At 39.7% G+C, this 19,783-nt stretch overlaps 2 protein-coding genes across 2 annotated transcripts; both read left to right on the top strand.

Annotated features, from left to right (window-relative positions):
- Positions 1-571: 571 nt before the first annotated feature.
- On the top strand, positions 572-7,551 carry LOC104343956 (toll-like receptor 1). The gene is made up of 2 exons (XM_086463754.1): positions 572-608; positions 5,503-7,551. The coding sequence occupies exon 2, from the start codon at positions 5,566-5,568 to the stop codon at positions 7,525-7,527; it is 1,962 nt and encodes a 653-aa protein (XP_086319880.1). The 5' UTR covers positions 572-608; positions 5,503-5,565; the 3' UTR covers positions 7,528-7,551.
- Positions 7,552-16,199: 8,648 nt separating this feature from the next.
- Positions 16,200-18,673, top strand: LOC104354146 (toll-like receptor 1). Its single transcript, XM_009960968.2, has one exon. It carries the CDS (start codon positions 16,224-16,226, stop codon positions 18,669-18,671), a length of 2,448 nt encoding a protein of 815 aa, XP_009959270.2. The 5' UTR covers positions 16,200-16,223; the 3' UTR covers positions 18,672-18,673.
- The last annotated feature ends 1,110 nt before the right edge of the window (positions 18,674-19,783 follow it).

A 19,783-nucleotide genomic window follows, 5' to 3' on the forward strand; every position in this document is an offset into this window, starting at 1 on the left:
TTTCTGTTTTTGTTTTTTTTTTTTTTGTAAAAAGTTTAATCCTTCCTCAAAGCGAGCTGCAGCTAACCACCTACTGAAGTGCAGGGCTGCGGAATTAAACAACTGAGATTTAGCTTTTCAGATGCCACTTGGCACCTTCGTTACGTCTGTGTTTGCAGGAAATGCCGCTAAAGGAAGCTGGGAGGTGCATGCACACATTTCCAGTAAGTTAGTGTCAGCACTGGGCACCCGCAGCCGCCCGGGAAATGCTTGGTTGAACAAGGGGATTGCAGGCCCTTGCCCAACAACCCGTGGCTCTTGTATCCGTGTAATTCCTCATACCATTTCCTCTCTTTGCCGCTTCATTTTAAGGTGAAGCATGCCCTTTTTACTGTGATAAAAGGCAGTTCCACGATCCATCATAGCATTCTTTCTGTCTCTAGTCTTCCCCTGTCGATAAAATAAATACTTGCTGTTGCCATGGGAAGCAAAATAAAACATGTGAGTCACTGGAAGACAGCTGCTACAGGAGGTCACAAAATAGAGCTTCAGTTCTCAGAAGCGTGCTTCACAAATACGGATTGCGCTATGTGACTTACAGGCAAAAGTCTCTGAACTTTCCCATTAAGGTAGGTGATAGCAGAACAAATGTTTGTATCACTAAATAGTATGTTTATTTCAAAGGTGTTTCAATGGGAATTTAAGAGCCAGGGCATGCTGGTAGTTCTAGCAACTTTTAGATTAGTTTATTAATGTTTAGCTGTATTTGTTGAACATGAAATCTGGAGTGGCCCTAAGGATTTCCCCCTGCTTTTCAGTGGAGCCCATGGAAGAGTAAGGGAGGAAGTAAGTAAGAGTCTTAGGAGGAATCGCAATACATGAAGCTCAATAGCTGGAGATTGTTTTGCCCATGATGGATGGCAATTTTTGCTGTAAAATGGATCTTACACTGTCAGTTTTGCAGATTCTGTACAAGGCTATGCACACGTTTTAGAACTGACTGCAAGACAGTATTAATCACTATTGTAATATAAAGTTATTACTTCAGGATGAAATTAACATCGTAAGTGTAAATGTGTATATCTATTTATTGAGATAGCAGGATGTACTAGTTTCCTAAGTTCCTAAATTACTTTCTTGAATTTAGCACTTGCATTTTCTAATTTTCTTTCTCTTTCACTTTTCTGTAATTAATTTCACATGTATTTTCTCACTATGGTAATATTGCAAATGGTTTTGAAATAAATGGGCAACAGAGATTGAACACTTCTACCATCTCAGATTTCTCTGAAGTTTGTTATTACTCTGAATGTCCTCATCTTCCTAATGGGTTTCAGAAAAGGTACTTGCCTTTTTATAAATCGATAAATATAAAAAAAAGTTGGAAAGAAACAACTACATTTGGCTATTTTTAACAAAACACAGAAGTATGCGTGACATTTGAGGAATATATTCGTCTTCTTCCAGTGATTGCCCTGGTAAATCTGAGTTGTAAATATGAGTGCTGATGGCATGCAATTAATAGTAATATGCTTGTTTTACTGCTTACTGTATGTTTCATTTATCTTTGTAGGCAGAACTTGAGAACTTAAGCTATGCCAGTGGCCTGCACATACTGTCACTTAATTGAAGAGATACTCTCAAGTAAGAGTCTCTAACTTAGGGCAGTTATTAGACGTTAACCAAACGTACGTCTGGCTCTGTATTCTTTAGAGTAATAGGTAGGTTATATTCAAGCAGTTAAACTGTGATATTCCAAACCAGGAATGAATGTTTGGTAGAAGCAAGGTCTTACCTTTAGGATTTTATCTCATCCTGAGGATGGATAGCAAAATCTTTCCAGCCAAGGGCAGAGAATGGTGAGGTTTGTATATGACAACATTGTAACATGTCATTTAGAAACCAGCTGTGAATACTCTTGTCTGTATTGACAGAAATGGAGGAAGAATCATATAGAGTACCACCATAAGGCTCATTGGCATATAGCAGAGAATATGAATTGTCCATATTCTGTCGCTTACTACCTATCCTATCTTTCTCTTCCTTTTTTCGATGACCTCTTTTCACTTGAAGCTGAGAAATTAAATAGAATGTACAGAATAAGATTTAAAGTGAAAAAGTAATTTTTAAGATTATTTCCTCTGCTTCTTGAATCGTTGAAGTGTTAAATCATGAATACGTTACGATATGCTAACCCAGAAGAGCAGGTTGTAGTGTGGCAGTTCTGTATTTAGATCTCAGCTAAGATGGAATTTCAGACCAATGTTATACAGAAATGAAGAGTCTGGTTTATGTCTTTGCCAGGACAATAACCCAAGTGTTTGGGCATTCAGTACTGAAGTTGCTACTCTGTTTTAATCTGAAAAAATATGAAAAGACCCCACCTACTGTTTCCCTGACCACTGTTTAACCCAATCACAACACTGCTGGAGCAGGAGAGAGAGATTGTTTTTCCATTCCCATTAAATGGAAATTAAAATACGACAAACAGTACTTCTATAAACCAGCCTTGATAAGAACTTGATGACTGAATTGGTATACCTAAATGGAAAAAAATAACCAGAATAATGCATATGGATTTAGATCATTATTAAGTTCAGAGAGGAAGATGTTTGAATTTCAGGTAAAACTTGCTCAAAAGAAGTACTTATTTTCATATTAATTTCATGAGGACAGAAAGTTGGTAAAAAGATTAATTTTTTTTCCCTGCTTAATCTATTGCAATGCATGAAAACACATAGTTCAACAGTAATTAAATAGTGGGGAAATTACAGTAATGTTGTATGTGGAAAATACATCTGGAGGAAAGCAAATGCCATTTCACCAGCTGTCAGTAGATGGCACAAACATTTATAGAAAATGTTTGGGTGTTCCTAAGTATTGTTACACAGTAGGATAGTGTTACAGGAAGTGTTGGTGTGGTTTTTTTTTTTTTTTTTACTTTTCTTTTCCTGAGTCCATTTTTTGCCTTTTCAGACAGCAGGTATTTCTGGTGAGAAACTTTTCTTTTCATTGATTTATGCGGTTGCTAGTTAGCTAAAACTGTTTTACATTCTGCATCTTATTTGAAAATGAGCCATGTTTTCCACAGAGGGTTATTAGCAAGTGTATGATGTACCTTCAAGTGTATGGATGAGAAATGAGAGTAAAGTTGCTTCTGTTCAGTAAATTTACCTGAAGGAGCTGGCCCATAGTTAAGGGGGTCACAGTGATCTAATGGAAATAGTTTTTCTACAGTTCAGGAATGGGTCTAACTTCATGATATGTTTCATCCATGTGAAAGGTATGTTTTTAACATTTGAGTTTTGTATTCTGCCAGTAACTTGCAAAGCGCATGCCTTAATACTGAACCATCATAGCTCAATGCATTCTGTACATTTCTTATATGAAAGTTTAGTCAGTTTATACTGACCTGATATTGGAAAACCTCTAAAAATCTCAATTTTTATCTCTTCTCTTGCTCTTTAAACAACAGGACAATTTGTCGCTATGATCTTGGTTTGCTTATCCTTCTCTGCTTGTATCTTGATAACGATCTTTTTGTCAAGTTTAATGACTTGAGGATGCTTATGAATTAAAAGGGATAAATTTCTCCAGTGTTAGCCCCAAAATCTCAGGTCATGTGTTATAATAGTTGTTAATTTTGTCGTTTTATAGGATATGCTAAAGAAAATTTGAAGGTAGTCATAAATAATTTGACTGAATGCCAGGATATAGGAATAAGAGAGAAAATTAAGCACATGTGCAAGAATCATATCCATCTTTCACCTAGTCCCTGGATATTGCTGAAATTTTGTCCTAAGAAGAAATAATGATTTGAAGGTAGATTTTTTTTTTCCCCAGATTTCTCTTGAAGCCACGTATTTTGTTTGATTATATCCACATTAGTGGTGTTGCCCAAACAATCAGAAGAACAGGATAAAGGATGCTGATTATCTTTTGTTCTCTGCACATGCCCAAATGCCTTTTGAGGGCTATGATGGTAAAACTGCATTTAATTTTTTGAAATTAAAATCTGGAAAAAGGCTGGAAAAGTTGCCATATTGCCCCACTATTTTTAGATGATTTCCAAGCCTAGTTTCATGCATGCATTACAAAAGAAGAACTAAGTGGACTGGGTTTTGTTGAGATTTCATAATACAGGTTGTGTTAGATAAAGGAGAATGTACATTTTAGACCCAGTAATGTAATTTTAAGAAAGCTCGTGGAATGGTTAATGGTACAGAGGATGTAGTCCTTGAGGTTGTAGCTTTAATCCAAAAAGTGACAGCTATTACTGTCTTGTTGTAGAGTCACTAGAAATACAAACTCACAGTTTAGCCTTTTCAATGTCAAGGGAAAGTTGAAAGCCAGTGTAGTCATAAAAAAGCACTATGGAAAGCTTCAGACAACAACTATGATTTAAAAGTAATGGGAGAAAGAGGGGGAAATGTTCTGAGGAAACAAAAAGATTTCAGATTTGCACATAAAAAATGTTAGCTAAGTTTTTACCAGTTCCTCTTTCAGAAAGGCAGACTGACGGCTTTATGGCAATATCTAAAATGAGATTTAAGGCTCACGTATTCACAGTGGCTGACTTAAAGGGATGCTGGCTACTAATAGGCTAAACTCCTACATTCAGAAAGGAAAAGTGTCCTCCATTAGGGAGAATCAAAGCAAAGCCGCAGTTATGATTTATGTCTAAATTGTGTTTAAATAAGTTCTCTTTCACAACAGAGACATTTGAGATCAATGTCCTTAGATCAGGGCTAGATTTTGTCTACAGTGGTTCTACAACTGATATTTTTTCGTGTAGCATGCAAATATTTTCAGTGTGTGTTTGATGTCCTCTGTGTGCACCTAACAAATCAGACATGGGGACACCCCACTTTTAGAGTCTAGATTCAAGAGATGCTGAAGCCCAGACAAGTGAACTCTTCTGTGGACTTTCCTGTAGCATAAATATAGAACATCCTACCCGCCTACCCTGGTCTCCCCAGCTAAAACTAAGGACTGATCACAGCTGCCTAAAGTCATTTAGATTTTGATTCACGCTCTTGAACCTCCATCCTGTGTTTCAGTCCAGGTTTTGTAGTCACAAGTCCATTTAAAAAATATCTCTGAGTCTAGTTCATATCCTTCAAGAGAGAATCTGAGGCGAGGATGACCATACTGATCTCAAATACTGCACTTTCTGCTCAAAGTGTATTATACAGTTGTGGGAAGTCTTCATAATAAGTTGAATCACAGCAGCAATTGTGTAAGTAAGCAGCAAGTTTTAGTCATCTATGAAATCAGACACGTTTTGTAAGAAACAGATTCATTATGTGTTAAATACAGCATACTTACCAAATAGAAATTTTAGTGGTGTTTTCTTAAAAAAGCATGCATCTCCTGAATGATGATAGGTACCTTCATCATTTTTTGAGTCAAAGGGAGAGATGAGGAATTGGAACCTTAAAAAATCAATCTCTCTGAGGGCTCCTGCATAGCCACTTTATGATACAATCTGATTTTGCTTTTTGTTTGTTTGGTTTGCTGCAGGATTAGAACAAAGATGGACAGATAAGAAAAGTATTGAGCATCTCCAAGGAACCAGAAACTAGAATGGCAGAAAATAGGAATTCTCTCAGAAACCTTTTTCTTTACAAGTGTCTGTTTGTGTTGACTTTTTTGAACTGTGTCAGCCCGTCTGTGGAAAGCGAACTCTTTACATCTGTTTCTAACGATTTTGCAGAAGAAGGTTCTGACAAAAAAATCAAGAGCCTGCCACTCCTGTATACAAATAGTTATCAGTCCAAAACTAATTTTGACTGGGATGTGATACAAAATACTACAGAAAGCCTGTCATTGTCAGAAATCACAAATGACAATGTAAAAAAATTAGTAGCTTTATTATCGAATTTCAGACAAGGCTCCAGTTTACAAAATCTGACACTGACAAATGTGTCAGTGGACTGGAATGCTCTTATTGAAATTTTTCAGACTGTATGGCACTCGTCCATCGAATACTTCAATATTAACAGCGTAACACAATTCTCAGACATCAAAAGCTACGACTTTAACTATTCAGGTACCTCTATGAAAGCATTGACAATAAAGAAAGTTGTAATCACGAGTCTGTACTTCTCACAGGATGACTTATACAAAATATTTGCAAACATGAATATTGCAGCCTTGACAATAAATGAATCGGAAATGATACATATGCTGTGTCCTTCGTCTGCCAGTCCTTTTAAGTACTTAAACTTTTTGAAGAACGATTTAACAGATCTTCTTTTTCAAAAATGTGACAAATTAATTCAACTGGAGACATTAATCTTGCAGAAGAATAAATTTGAGAGCCTTCCCAAGGTAAGCTTCATGACCAGCCATATGAAATCACTGAAATACTTGGACATGAGCAGCAACTTGCTGCGTCACGATGGAGCTGATGTGCAGTGCCAATGGACTGAGTCTCTGACAGAGTTGGACCTGTCCTCAAACCAGTTGGCAGATGCCGTGTTTGGGTGCTTGCCAGTCAACATCAAGAAACTCGACCTACAAAGCAATCAGATCACCAGTGTCCCCAAGGGGATGGCTGAGCTGAACTCGTTGGAAGAGCTGAACCTGTCATCGAACAGGCTGTCTGACCTGCCGGGGTGCGGTGGCTTTGCGTCCCTGGAGTTCCTGAACATAGAGATGAATTTGATCCTCACCCCGTCTGCCGACTTCTTCCAGAGCTGCCCACGGGTCAGGGAGCTACAAGCCGGGCAGAACCCATTCAAGTGTTCCTGTGAGCTGCAAGACTTTATCCGCCTGGAGAGGCAGTCTGGGGGGAAGCTGTTCGGCTGGCCGGCGGCGTACGTGTGCGAGTACCCGGAAGACTTGCGAGGAACGCAGCTGAAGGACTTCCACCTGACTGAGCTGGCTTGCAACACGGTGCTCTTGCTTGTGACAGCTCTGCTGCTGATGGTGGTGCTGGTGGCTGTTGTGGCCTTTCTGTGCATCTACCTGGATGTGCCGTGGTACGTGCGGATGACGTGGCAGTGGACGCAGATGAAGCGGAGAGCTTGGCAGAACCACCCCGAAGAGCAGAGGACCGTTCTGCAGTTTCATGCGTTCATTTCCTACAGCGAGCGCGATTCGTTGTGGGTGAAGAACGAGCTGATCCCGAACCTGGAGAAGGGGGAGGGCTGTGTACAACTGTGCCAGCACGAGAGGAACTTTATCCCTGGCAAGAGCATTGTGGAGAACATCATTAACTGCATTGAGAAGAGCTACAAGTCCATCTTTGTGTTGTCTCCCAACTTTGTGCAGAGCGAGTGGTGTCACTACGAGCTGTACTTTGCCCACCACAAATTATTCAGTGAGAATTCCAACAGCTTGATCCTCATTTTGCTGGAGCCGATCCTTCCGTACGTTATCCCCGCCAGGTATCACAAGCTGAAGGCTCTCATGGCAAAGCGAACCTACCTGGAGTGGCCGAAGGAGAGGAGCAAGCGTGCCCTTTTCTGGGCTAACCTGAGGGCAGCTATTAGTGTAAACCTGCCAGTGGCTGATGAAGAGAGGTGTGGGGAAACAGATTAAGAATCTTTGTAATGGAGTTTCTTGTGTTATTTCTTCGTGAAACAATAAATACTTAGTGATTTCCATTGGTTATCAATGTATTTAACTTTTTGTTACAGAACCTCATTTCTACGTATTTGTCTATGCTGCCTTCTAACTGTAGGCAAAATTCAACTCAGTGTACTGGAAGTTTCTTGAGATTGACACAGAGATGGCAAATCACAAACGAGTTTGAACGTGGATTTTGAAATACATCTTGAAATACTGTAGTGGATTTTTCTCAGCAGAATATAATCTGGAGCAGTTGGTATAGTCATGTGGAAGAGTTGCTGGAGAGTTTGCAGAGCTGCATTAATCACAAAGTTTAGGCAGCTTGGTACAGGACCTCTTTTGCTAAAATTAGTTTACAAGAAAGAAAATGACGCATCCTGAGAAGATGTCCGGAGCCTGAGATGGTTCCTGGGTAGTCTTTTCTCAGATTCAGTGAAGCTTAAAAGGATAGGACCCAGATACAGGACTCTGAACATCCAGCACAGGTGGACAAAATTGGTCATGCCACAAGAGGACTGCATGAGTAAGAAAGGTTTGGGGATTTTTCTGGGAAAAAAAAAAAAAAAAAAAAAAAAAAGGAAAGACGAGCTTCTTCACCTTTTGGGGCTCATTATTTGGCACTGCTATGAGAGAGAAGCAGTGAATTGACAATCAGAGCTCTAATTCCTATCCTCTGATTGAGTCCTGGTACCATTTTGATCCTGAGAGATACCCTGACCAAAGGGACTGGAAGTGTGTCTGCAGTAACAGAACTGCCTTCATCATCACTGTCTATGTCTTGAGAAACACTTGACTTCTCTACATCATGCATTTATTTTTAGTTTTCTGCTTTTTTTCTTCTCACCCATATATCTTACTTTATGCTTATTATTAAAAGAATCTGTCCTTTTCAGCTGAAACAGTATCTTTTGCAGCACAACTATGAGTTCTGATCAGAAAGGTAATAACCAGTCAGAGGCTGAAAAAATTTGCCAGGTCTGCCAGAGTCAGAAAGACAAGCTACGTTTAACAACATTTGCTCTCCGTTATAGAAATACCGCAGGCCCCTCTACCTGTGGTTGTGCTGTTTTGGCTTCAAGAAAACATGGCTGGGCTCCAACAAACTTTCACAACTTCTAAAGATGATCACAGCAAACTTCCTCTTTGCCCCCAGAAGGGGAGATGTTTGCCATCGGGAATACCAGACTTCTATGACCAGCAAGCAGGAATTTTTCCTTTCAAAAAGTGTTTCAACATGAAGACGAGAGAAGAAGGGATGTTAAGGTGAAATCCTTGTTTAGAACAGAATGTTTGCATTTTGTCTCACTTTTGTCTTCCATTATTATTAACAAAAGATTTTAATTTTGACTTTTTTTTTTTTTTTCCCTGAGGTCTAAGCAGGCTGAGGTCTCTTGACTTGAAGTCTTGAACTGTGAGAGACTGATTATAATTTAATTATGATTTGTAAGAGAAACCATAAATTTAACACCTTTAGTGCTCTCATCCCGCTTAGCCTCAAAATTGATATAACACACCTATTACCAAATTGCAGGCATTTCATTCAGGACTGTGGAAAAAAAAGAGTTTTCTGTGCTTGCTCCTTCCCCTCCAACTAATGCTTCAGCGCGTGACTTGTTTAACCATTAGAAAACTGAAGATGGACAGACATGGCTTGGTTTCCCATCCCTTTCACACAGCTAGGGACATCTGGACTGTCATGTGGTGGCTCGCTTGAAAATTTTCTTTGAAAGCCTCGGAGTTTTTGGTCAGTACTTTTGTAACACAGTTGACATCCTCTGTTGTGTGTGAAGCTTTAAGAACTCATATGGCTGCTCCTGTTGGCTGGAGGACAGAGAAACCCTCTGAAAGTCAGGAAGTGCACCAGGAATCCTTCCTGTTACTCAGGTGGGAGCACATAGCTGTTGCCAAAAATTAATTATTTCTTTCAGGAGTGGAAGGTTTTAGCAGAGGTTTGCGTGCCACTTTGGAAAGAACTTGGGAACTACATGACCTCTGGCAATGTAGCTGATGCAGTCATAAGCAGAAATATATAATTGCAGGTTTCTGGTATATGTCCAAAATCCTTGGGTGAATAATGTTGGAAAGGGAGGCTTGTAATGAGCATGGGGAGCAATTAAAACTTGTACTCTGGAACCAGAAGCCCACATACTGTTAGATTTTTGTCCATGATATGTGTCAGATAATTGACAAAACAGCTACACGTGCAATGAGAATGAGTTTCTCAAGCGATAGGTATCAGAATATTTCAAACAATTGTTTTAGCCCCTGCCATATTCTGAAGACTTTCTACAAAAACAGTTTTAGTCCATCAAGAATTTTTTCCCACGTGTGGGTCCATGTGTAGTCTCACAGCCCATGTCAGCCACTTTATCTGCACATTTTGGAAAGTAGCTACCCTTTTCTGTGCGCCCTGGTGATGTGAGTCTGCAACTGGTTCTGCACTGAAATCTGTAACTGCTAATGCACTCCAGTTATCAGGAAAAAGGAGTGTGTAAATGTATTCTGATGTCAGATAACTTATCAGAGCGAATTCCTGGCATTTGACTAGTCATCTCAGTGACTAGCAGGAATGCTATTTTTACATACATAATAATATCAACATACAAAACTGATAACATGGGGGTTAAACACCCTCCAAAACCTAGCAAACGTGCATAATGAAGTGAAAATGTAAAAGTTTTGACGTATATTTAAGTAATGTGTAGTATAAAGGAAACTGAACTGCAGCAGTCTGGGAGTCCTGACAGGACGTGGGTTGCCCTGCTGAAAACTCTGCTCTTTTTTGCTTCAGAAATGTTACAAAACGTCATCACTGAAGTTCAGCTGCAGAGGGTTAGAGCAGGGAAAGGTGCTTGAGGGAGAAGAATGGGACTCTGTGTGAGGTGAGGCATTCTGCTGAGGGGAAGGTTGAAAACCTCTGTGAAACCTGTGTTTTCACTCAGGGCTTCAGTTTGGCTGGTTTTTCTTTCAGAAACATTTACTAGGATTTACTATAATGCTCATTTGTCGTCACTGTTTGGTCAAGAGGAAGCAGTGTTGACAAACCAATAAATGAGAAAGTTCTGTATTCTGCAAGGTGGCTCTGTTTGATTTCTACAGTTTTGATCCTTGTCTCTGTTTATGCCCAAGAAAAATAAACTTGGGCATACATGCCATACAATCTCTGCTCATGTTGACTTGGGTGGCATTTAGCCCTTGTTTCACCTACTTGACACACAGGGTTAAGTTGTGACAGTGAGAGCTGCAGTTGAAGATAAGGTCCTTGATAGGACCAAACACTGGCTTTTCAACCTTTAACAATTGTATTCACTTTTCATGAGTGCTTGGATGAATCCATCTGCTCTGGCTATGTTTTAACTCAGTGTTTTGCACATCTAAGTTCCCTTCTGCAGTTCCAGTTCGAGAGATTCTTCACACCTTTGGGCACGGTGCTGGTCCTGAATACCTTCTGATACCCAGCCAAGTGTAGCTGTGGTTCTTCTCTGGGTAAGTAATCACTACATACAGGCAGTGTTGCATAAAATCATTAAATTTAAAATGTTAGACCTGTGTGCATGTTCTGAAATCTGTAAGCATGGAAACCTGACCAGGTGATTACGGCTTAGAAACCAGAGAAACTTGAAACCTGTTATGCACCAGTGATGCTGTTTGAAAACCCCTTATTCCTTTTATTCTGATTTGAATATCAAGAATTCTAATTAGTAGATATTAATAAGGATGACTAGTGATAATTTTAGGTAGATCAGTCTCAAATAGAATAAATGATTAAATATAAAATAAAATCTGTATTGCTTATGCTGCTAGCATGCCTCTGTAAAATTCCACACCTAAGGTATTCATTAACCAATAACCTGTTAGTGGTTAGAAACAAGGACAGTATGTTGTAGTCCAAGATGTCTGCAAGACAGGATTTATGATAGTACCCATTGTGTATAACCTTTGAATCATGACCAAAGCAGGTACGAGCCAAGAGCCTGCGAGCCACAGACATGTTCCTTGACCAAACATGGTCAATTTGGGGCGTGGTCGAGACCTCCGACTCACAGTCTACCTACCCAAATTACACCACCTACTGAGGCTGCGTGCTAATTTACATCAGAAGTGAGAAAAGAAGAACCAATCATCGAGAGGATGAAATTAAATATGTATTGTATAAATTAACTATGTATGAATTTAATGTATAAATATCTGTTGTTTGCAATGTGCCAGTGGACATCTTTGGGAAGGATCTCATGTCCCCAGTGCGCACGGTGCACATCATTAATAAAGGACGTCTCTACTTATCTAACTTTGTGTAGAGAAGTTTTTCTTACCCACTGCAGATTTGCAACAGCAGGAGTGTGAAATCTACCTTGAGGAAAGGCTGTTCTTGAAGATAGGTGCTCATTGATAGAATCATCTGCAAAAAACCGCAGCAGTATAAACTTCAGAAATGGAACAAGGTATCTGCATGAGTGTACGTATGCTGACTATGGAAAGGATGGTATTTAGCTGGTACATTTCAGGATGCATGAACAGAAATACACTGCTTTTTAGTTTTTGCCTATCATGCAAAATGACTTAATCAGCAAACTGAAACCAGCACCAAACAAAGCTTTACTGAATTGATTAGTAAAAATAACATTATGCAGTATTCCTGATGATTTAGCAGAGGTATTCAGGAGTATCAGGTTTATTTTAACTAGTTGCGAATTTTTATTTATGGCAGACTGTTTATTTGAATGTATTTTATAGTCTCATAAAGAAGGGTGGTAAGGAAATTAAACATACTACAACTAAAGGTGTAGATACTTTTGCTTTTTACAGCTGTGTATGCACTGGAGTCAGTTCTGATGAAAGCTGATGGTGTATTTGATTTTCATCATGCAGCAAAGTATTTTCACTGATTGTATCAGAAGTAAAACTGCCACTGGTTTGAATAATTGTGATATTACTGTTCTGTCAACAAGTGCCTTAGTCTATTCATTTTCATGGATTAGTGCCCAGCAATGGGAACTTCTCCTTTAATGTGAAGACAAGACAGTATCAGCTGACAAGCAGACTCTTGCTGCTTATTGAGAAACATTCATGACCTCTGGTCTTATCTTAGGTCACAGATCTCTCAAGGTTTTCTGTAACTCAGATTTGCTGCACCAAGGAAAGCAGAATGGTTTCAGTTCAGGTTCAGTTCAGACTATCTTAGTCATCAATCTTAAAATGAAAACCAGAAATTTTCTTTCAGCAAAGCAAAGGGTTAAAATCTTCTTTACAAAATTGAAAAGGTAATTGCAAAAGAAAAGTTTCAAAGAAATCTAATGCAAGCTTGAAATATAACTGGCATTGCCATCTAGTATAAATTTTCATACTTCTCATCTTGTTTAGTTGAATCCTTTCTTGCCTTCAAGGTGCTGTTCTGTGGGGTGGAGTAAGCCCTAGACTGAGTCCAGAATGGGCCCAGGTGCCCCCCTCCCCCTAGCTTATACCTGAAAAATAAGTTACATACTTCTTTAATTTAATCTTGAAATTTGTTAAGATTAAATACGTCTTCATTCATTTATTCATCTCTGCTTCTTTCTTCCTTGCTAATTAATCTTACTGAAGCATGTTGTATTAGTTTGGAGGCTTATGGGAGTGAGGTGTTGGTTTGGTTATTTACATCTGCCTCTGCAATGCACTCTCTGCTCTGCTGGTTTAATCGGTAGGCTCGTGCCCCTGTTCAATATGCTAATTGAATGGCTGCTTAATTGGATTCCTTCATCTCCAGGTTGCCTCATTGCTGTATTCTTCATGGCTTCTTTACAGCTTTCATATCATAAAGAGTATTCTCTATAGTTCATTTTTTGTATTTTTGAAGGAAGCTACAGAGTATCCCTGATAACCATCCGAGGCATCTCTGGTGTAGAGCTGACTGACCTGTAAGAGTTTTGAACTGTGCCAGTTTGCCCCTGTGACTAGCTTTTGAGATCTAAGCTTTTGCCATCTGTCAATGTGCTACATTAACTAGTCTGCTTGCTGAGGAAAATAACTCAGCAGGGTAGAGCTCTGCGAGATTTGGATACAAAGAGAAGTTGGCGGTGAGGGTTCTGCTTCCTCTTTTGTGTGTGTGTGAAAGAGGAGATGCAGTTGACACATTTCTAGAACATCTGCGTAACTATCAGAAGCAGACATGAAATTGGAAATGCAGAACTATTTAAACATTCTTGCCTTGGTGAATATTCTGTACCGCAGATAGGTTGTTTCCTCCTAAACCATGCAGTTATGTAAATATTACAGATATAAATGTATTTCAAGTCTGGACTGTTAAAAGTTTCCTTTCGTTGTGCTCTTAATACCTGCATTGTGGGGAAATTTCATTAATTCTTAGAATTGATGAAAGAAAACGCTATTCTTTTTACTTCCTGAGGTAGTAATTATTAAGGAATTAGTATCTCATGTAAGATTCCCCAGCTTGAAGATTATACATGTTTGAAATTCTGTTTTGAGGATGTTAACCAAGTATGCAGAGGACTTTTGCTGGTTCTTCACTCGGAGATGAATTCCATGCACAAAAGGTGGGTTATATTTGCTCCATTATTTACATTTTTCCTTTTTCTGTATATGTATTTTGGACTCTATCAAATCTCAGGAGGTGGTGGTTGTTCACTGTTAGAAGATATTCTTACATTTGAAATTTCACTTGAATTTCAACAAAGAAGAAAGGGTAAAAAATGTTTGGTATGGCAATTTTCACTCTCAGCCAACTTTAATTTAATACCATCATAAAAAAGTGTTGGAGGGTAACCGTTGATCCTTAATATTGCTTTGCTAGGCGTATCTGCTTTATTCTTTAACTGTGGCACTCTTCAGTGCCATACAGTGTGGATGGTCCCATGTTACAGTGTATAGTGTAGCATGCATGGTAAATTATAACTCATCTGGCAATGGAGCACAGACAGAGTATCTTTCTGTTTTTTTCTCCCTTCGGAACATTTCTTGCTTTGTTCCTGACGTCCCTTTTGCCCAGGGGAAAGTTCCTCCAGACAGTTCCAGACCAAAGTTTATTTGTTTCAAGAGGTTCTTTACCAGCCTAGAATCTGAAGAACAGGGTCAGCTGCTCTTTGAAGGAAGCCAGGTCAGATTTCCATGGCTTGGTTCTTCTTGTGGTGTGCTTTGACCAGCCATCCCAGCTTCATTTCATTTTGTGCTCAGATACCCTAGTACAACTTTCTGAAGACAGAGTTTGACTTCCCAGTTGGATTCTGTTGAGGTAGGAATTTATACTTTACTGATCCATTCTTTTATTGCTTTTGGTGGTGTTAATGACACGTATTTTTGCTTTACTTAATTAAAAGAAAACTTGGTTAAGCCTGGTAGGAGACTTGGAAGGGAAGGGATGAGTTTTGCTATCAGTTAATCAAATTATTAGGGGCTAACACACATTATAACCTGGAAGTGAAAAAATAGGTTTTCATTTAACAAAAGATTACACAGCAGTGGAATTTTAAAACTTTGGATTTTTTTACAGAAAAAATCAGCATAGGAAAAAAAAAACGGGCAAGTTTGTCTCCTGAAACAGTTTATGGGTTGTGCATACTTCAGGCTGTCTGTGTGTTGTGTTAAAGGCTTGACAAGAGGGTAATGCCCAAGTCATGGTTTTTCATTATAAGACTGATGCCTCTCCAAGTCTGTGTGGGCTATTGATCGACCTGACCAGATACTAATTCTGCTGTACCATTTTCCATATCCACAAAATCTTTCCCTCCCTGGGTTTTTTGATCCTTAGAACCAGACTCATGTCCCTCACCATTTCTAGAGAAGTTTTTTGTGAAGTTGCAACTGTGTGGTAATTTGGAAAATGTAGGAAATTTCCTAGGACACCTAGGAAATCCTGGAGTCTTTGGAAGTATCAAGTGTTTTCTTTCAGATTTTGGGTACTGCTGCTTCATACGTACTGTCTGGTTATGCTGTGGTTTTCCTGTTAGTATGCTTTTGGCCAGATTGGCATTACAATACTAATGAGATGATATAATTCCTCCTCAAGATTCTTGACTTACTGGAAAAATGGACCAATCTGTCTTTGTGGTGTAACAAAGACAAAGGTGATCGGCTTCTCTGATTGGCTGACCCCAAGGAGGTGCATGGCCGTGTCCTGGGTCTTTGGGGTGTGAAGAAGAATATCCTTCGGCTCTTCTGAGTGAAGAGGTTGCTTTTGCATTGATTCCTGTGAGGGTCCATGGGGCTTTGGGAGTTCTGTCCCCAAATGTGTGTCAACATGGGGTGTACAGAAAGAGCAGATGGGAGGCTGGTTGTGTTCTCCTTTACTCCTAAATGCATGGCTGTCTGGTTGAACTGGTTTTGTATTTTTCAAGATTGTTGAGATATTTTTATTTCTTAACTTCTCTGTGTTTTTTTAAACATACCACTGATTGTATTCTTCCCATGATAAAGGACTAATTCCTACTTAAGTGAGAAAATGAATAGTTGGAATTAAAGAATGGGGGTGGGGAGGATCAATAAGAACTTGGAACAAGAGTGTGTAAAAATAAAATTTTTATTACATAAATTTTGTGTTGAATATTGTTTTAGCAATAAAAAGCAAATTCAACAGTTCAACAATTTCAGCAAATTCCATGTGTTTTCTTTTCATAGGACTGGACTCATCACTGAGACATACTGAACAGAAAACAAAGATAAACCTGGAAAGCATAATGAGACTCCTTACACATATCTATGTCTTTGCTTGTATCTTCACGCTATGGAGTAATACCCAGCCAACTGTGGAAAACGAATTTATTGCAAATTATTCAAGCAGTTTGCTGACTAATGTTCCAAAAAACATTCCAGTCCGTACTCATGTATTAGATTTATCACACAATAGGATCTCTGGACTTAGTATCTCAGAATTTATTTCTCTTTCTGGCCTTCAAGTATTAAATCTTTCTTATAATCTAATTATGGAGCTTGACTTTAGTGTCTTCATTTTTAATGAAGATTTAGAATACTTAGATTTATCTCATAATAATATTTTGAAAGTTCATTGTCAAACCCTTGCGTATCTTAGACATTTAGATCTTTCTTTCAATAAGTTTACTGCCCTGCCCATCTGTCAGGAATTCGGGAACATGTTTCATTTGGAGTACCTAGGATTAAGTGCCACGATGATACGAAGGTCAGACTTCAGGTATATCATACATTTGCAGCTGCACACTGTCTTCCTGACCTTAGAAGACTTTTCTCTGTATGAGCCTCAGAGTCTGACAGCCTTGAATACAAGGAGCCTCCACATTGTTTTTGCAGCAAACCAAAACTTCAGTTTTTCCCTCTTGTATGATGGAATGAGCACTTCAGAAAACTTAAAAATAGTTAACTTAAGATATACCTTGAGCTACAAAGATTTCCCCTCTCCTTCTTTAATGCTTCTGAAGAAAATCAAGACAACAGCTCTGATGCTTGACACTGTGGACTTACAATGGGCTATCATTTTGCAAATTTTCCTGCTTATTTGGTATTCACCTGTGGAGCATTTGACTGTGAGAAATTTGACTTTTCGGGGACTGTTAGGGGAGCTGACTGAATATGAATTTCTACCCTTATTAAGCCCACTGGAACAAGTAATCTCTTTGGGTGGCTCCATGAAAGCGCTAACTTTGGAGCATGTTCGTAATAAGCTTTATTATTTCAACCAGGAGATTCTATACAGACAGTTTTCAGAAATGAATATTGCCAGTTTGACAATATATGATGCATATATGCCACACATGCTTTGCCCCAATAGAACAAGCTCATTTCAGTATTTAAATTTTTCTCACAATGCTCTGACAGATGAATTGTTCCAGAATTGTGGCACGCTGACAGACCTGAAATTACTTATTTTGCAAAGAAATAAATTTGAGAGCCTTCCCAAGGTAAGCTTCATGACCAGCCGTATGAAATCACTGAAATACTTGGACATGAGCAGCAACTTGCTGCGTCACGATGGAGCTGATGTGCAGTGCCAATGGACTGAGTCTCTGACAGAGTTGGACCTGTCCTCAAACCAGTTGGCAGATGCCGTGTTTGGGTGCTTGCCAGTCAACATCAAGAAACTCGACCTACAAAGCAATCAGATCACCAGTGTCCCCAAGGGGATGGCTGAGCTGAACTCGTTGGAAGAGCTGAACCTGTCATCGAACAGGCTGTCTGACCTGCCGGGGTGCGGTGGCTTTGCGTCCCTGGAGTTCCTGAACATAGAGATGAATTTGATCCTCACCCCGTCTGCCGACTTCTTCCAGAGCTGCCCACGGGTCAGGGAGCTACAAGCCGGGCAGAACCCATTCAAGTGTTCCTGTGAGCTGCAAGACTTTATCCGCCTGGAGAGGCAGTCTGGGGGGAAGCTGTTCGGCTGGCCGGCGGCGTACGTGTGCGAGTACCCGGAAGACTTGCGAGGAATGCAGCTGAAGGACTTCCACCTGACTGAGCTGGCTTGCAACACGGTGCTCTTGCTTGTGACAGCTCTGCTGCTGATGGTGGTGCTGGTGGCTGTTGTGGCCTTTCTGTGCATCTACCTGGATGTGCCGTGGTACGTGCGGATGACGTGGCAGTGGACGCAGACGAAGCGGAGAGCTTGGCAGAACCACCCCGAAGAGCAGAGGACCGTTCTGCAGTTTCATGCGTTCATTTCCTACAGCGAGCGCGATTCGTTGTGGGTGAAGAACGAGCTGATCCCGAACCTGGAGAAGGGGGAGGGCTGTGTACAACTGTGCCAGCACGAGAGGAACTTTATCCCTGGCAAGAGCATTGTGGAGAACATCATTAACTGCATTGAGAAGAGCTACAAGTCCATCTTTGTGTTGTCTCCCAACTTTGTGCAGAGCGAGTGGTGTCACTACGAGCTGTACTTTGCCCACCACAAATTATTCAGTGAGAATTCCAACAGCTTGATCCTCATTTTGCTGGAGCCGATCCCTCCGTACGTTATCCCCGCCAGGTATCACAAGCTGAAGGCTCTCATGGCAAAACGAACCTACCTGGAGTGGCCGAAGGAGAGGAGCAAGCGTGCCCTTTTCTGGGCTAACCTGAGGGCAGCTGTTAGTGTAAACCTTAATTCTTTCGAAGCCAATGAGGAGCAGAGTGATGCTACTTCTACTAGTAGTGTAAGTCAGTATGTGAATAACTGACTTGACTGTCTTGCACTAAATTGTGTTAATAATTTTTTTATCATTTTTTACAGTGTTCCTAGTTTGTAGCAAAATGTAATTGTGATACATACTGGAATTGCTATTGCTTATTCTAGTCATGAAAGTAGTCAGAGGCCTTCTGTAGTTGCCCAGCATCAACAGAGAGAGATTTTAATAGTGATTGCACTTATTTTTGTAGACTTGGGTTGCATTTATTTTGGACTTTTCCCATTGAAAGCCATATTAGAAAGTAGCAAAATTAATGGTTGGTTCAATGTCATCATTGCAAAATGGATTTAATCTTTGTTCTGACATGGATGTTGTGGGGTTACGGTCGTAGGGATCCACTTCCTTGGCTTTAATTAAACAATACAAAGAAGAAAACCCTTGTTTAAATCCCTTCCTGTATATTGGTATAGCAGATGTGAAGGGTGCGGTATCCCTACACCTTCAGTCTGCTTTCCTTCCTGGAAGTCTTTCCCTTCATCACAGTCAGAGACTTTTCTGGATAAGAGCTGAAAGTTGGAGCCATTAATCCCCGTTTAATATTCTTCTTCCTTTGCTGTACTAAACATTCCCACTTGCCTAGATGTACCTACAAAGTCATGATTTCATAGAATTTGCTATTTGTTTTCTTAAAAATCTGAACTTAGGAAATTTTTATAGTATTATAATATTGCTGCTTTCTGCTATGATCATATCAGTCTATCTTGGGTTGATTTTTTTTGCTGTTTTCTAAAACGTAGAAGCTTGATGTTTGGAGGTGAATCCACTTTTATCTCCAGACTTTCACTGAACTCTGTTACCTTGCCTTTTTAATCAGCAGGTGCTGAGGGTCATCATGCAGGTGAAAAAGGAGTAATTTTCTTTGGGGAATAGCTTCTCTGCTAAAATCAAATTGATTAACTAATGGTATTTGTTGGTAGGGGTCATCTAATAATTTGCTGTGCTTGGATTTAATTTGACAATCTAATAAACCTCTCACTTCTTATCATTATTAAATTTCCTGGTGTCATTTCACTGAGGAGTTGTGTAATTATACTTACAGCTTAATGGAAATGCAAAGCCCTCTGTTACTTCCTCTGTAACATCGCTGTCTGCTCTTAGGCAGT

This window comes from Leptosomus discolor, chromosome 4 (genome assembly GCF_034619465.1).
Source record: "Leptosomus discolor isolate bLepDis1 chromosome 4, bLepDis1.hap2, whole genome shotgun sequence".
Lineage (NCBI taxonomy): Eukaryota > Metazoa > Chordata > Aves > Leptosomiformes > Leptosomidae > Leptosomus > Leptosomus discolor.

Excerpts from the sequence above, each read along its gene's own strand:
- LOC104343956 (XM_086463754.1), top strand. The coding sequence starts at position 5,566 with ATGGCAGAAAATAGGAATTCTCTCAGAAACCTTTTTCTTTACAAGTGT.
- LOC104354146 (XM_009960968.2), top strand. The coding sequence starts at position 16,224 with ATGAGACTCCTTACACATATCTATGTCTTTGCTTGTATCTTCACGCTA.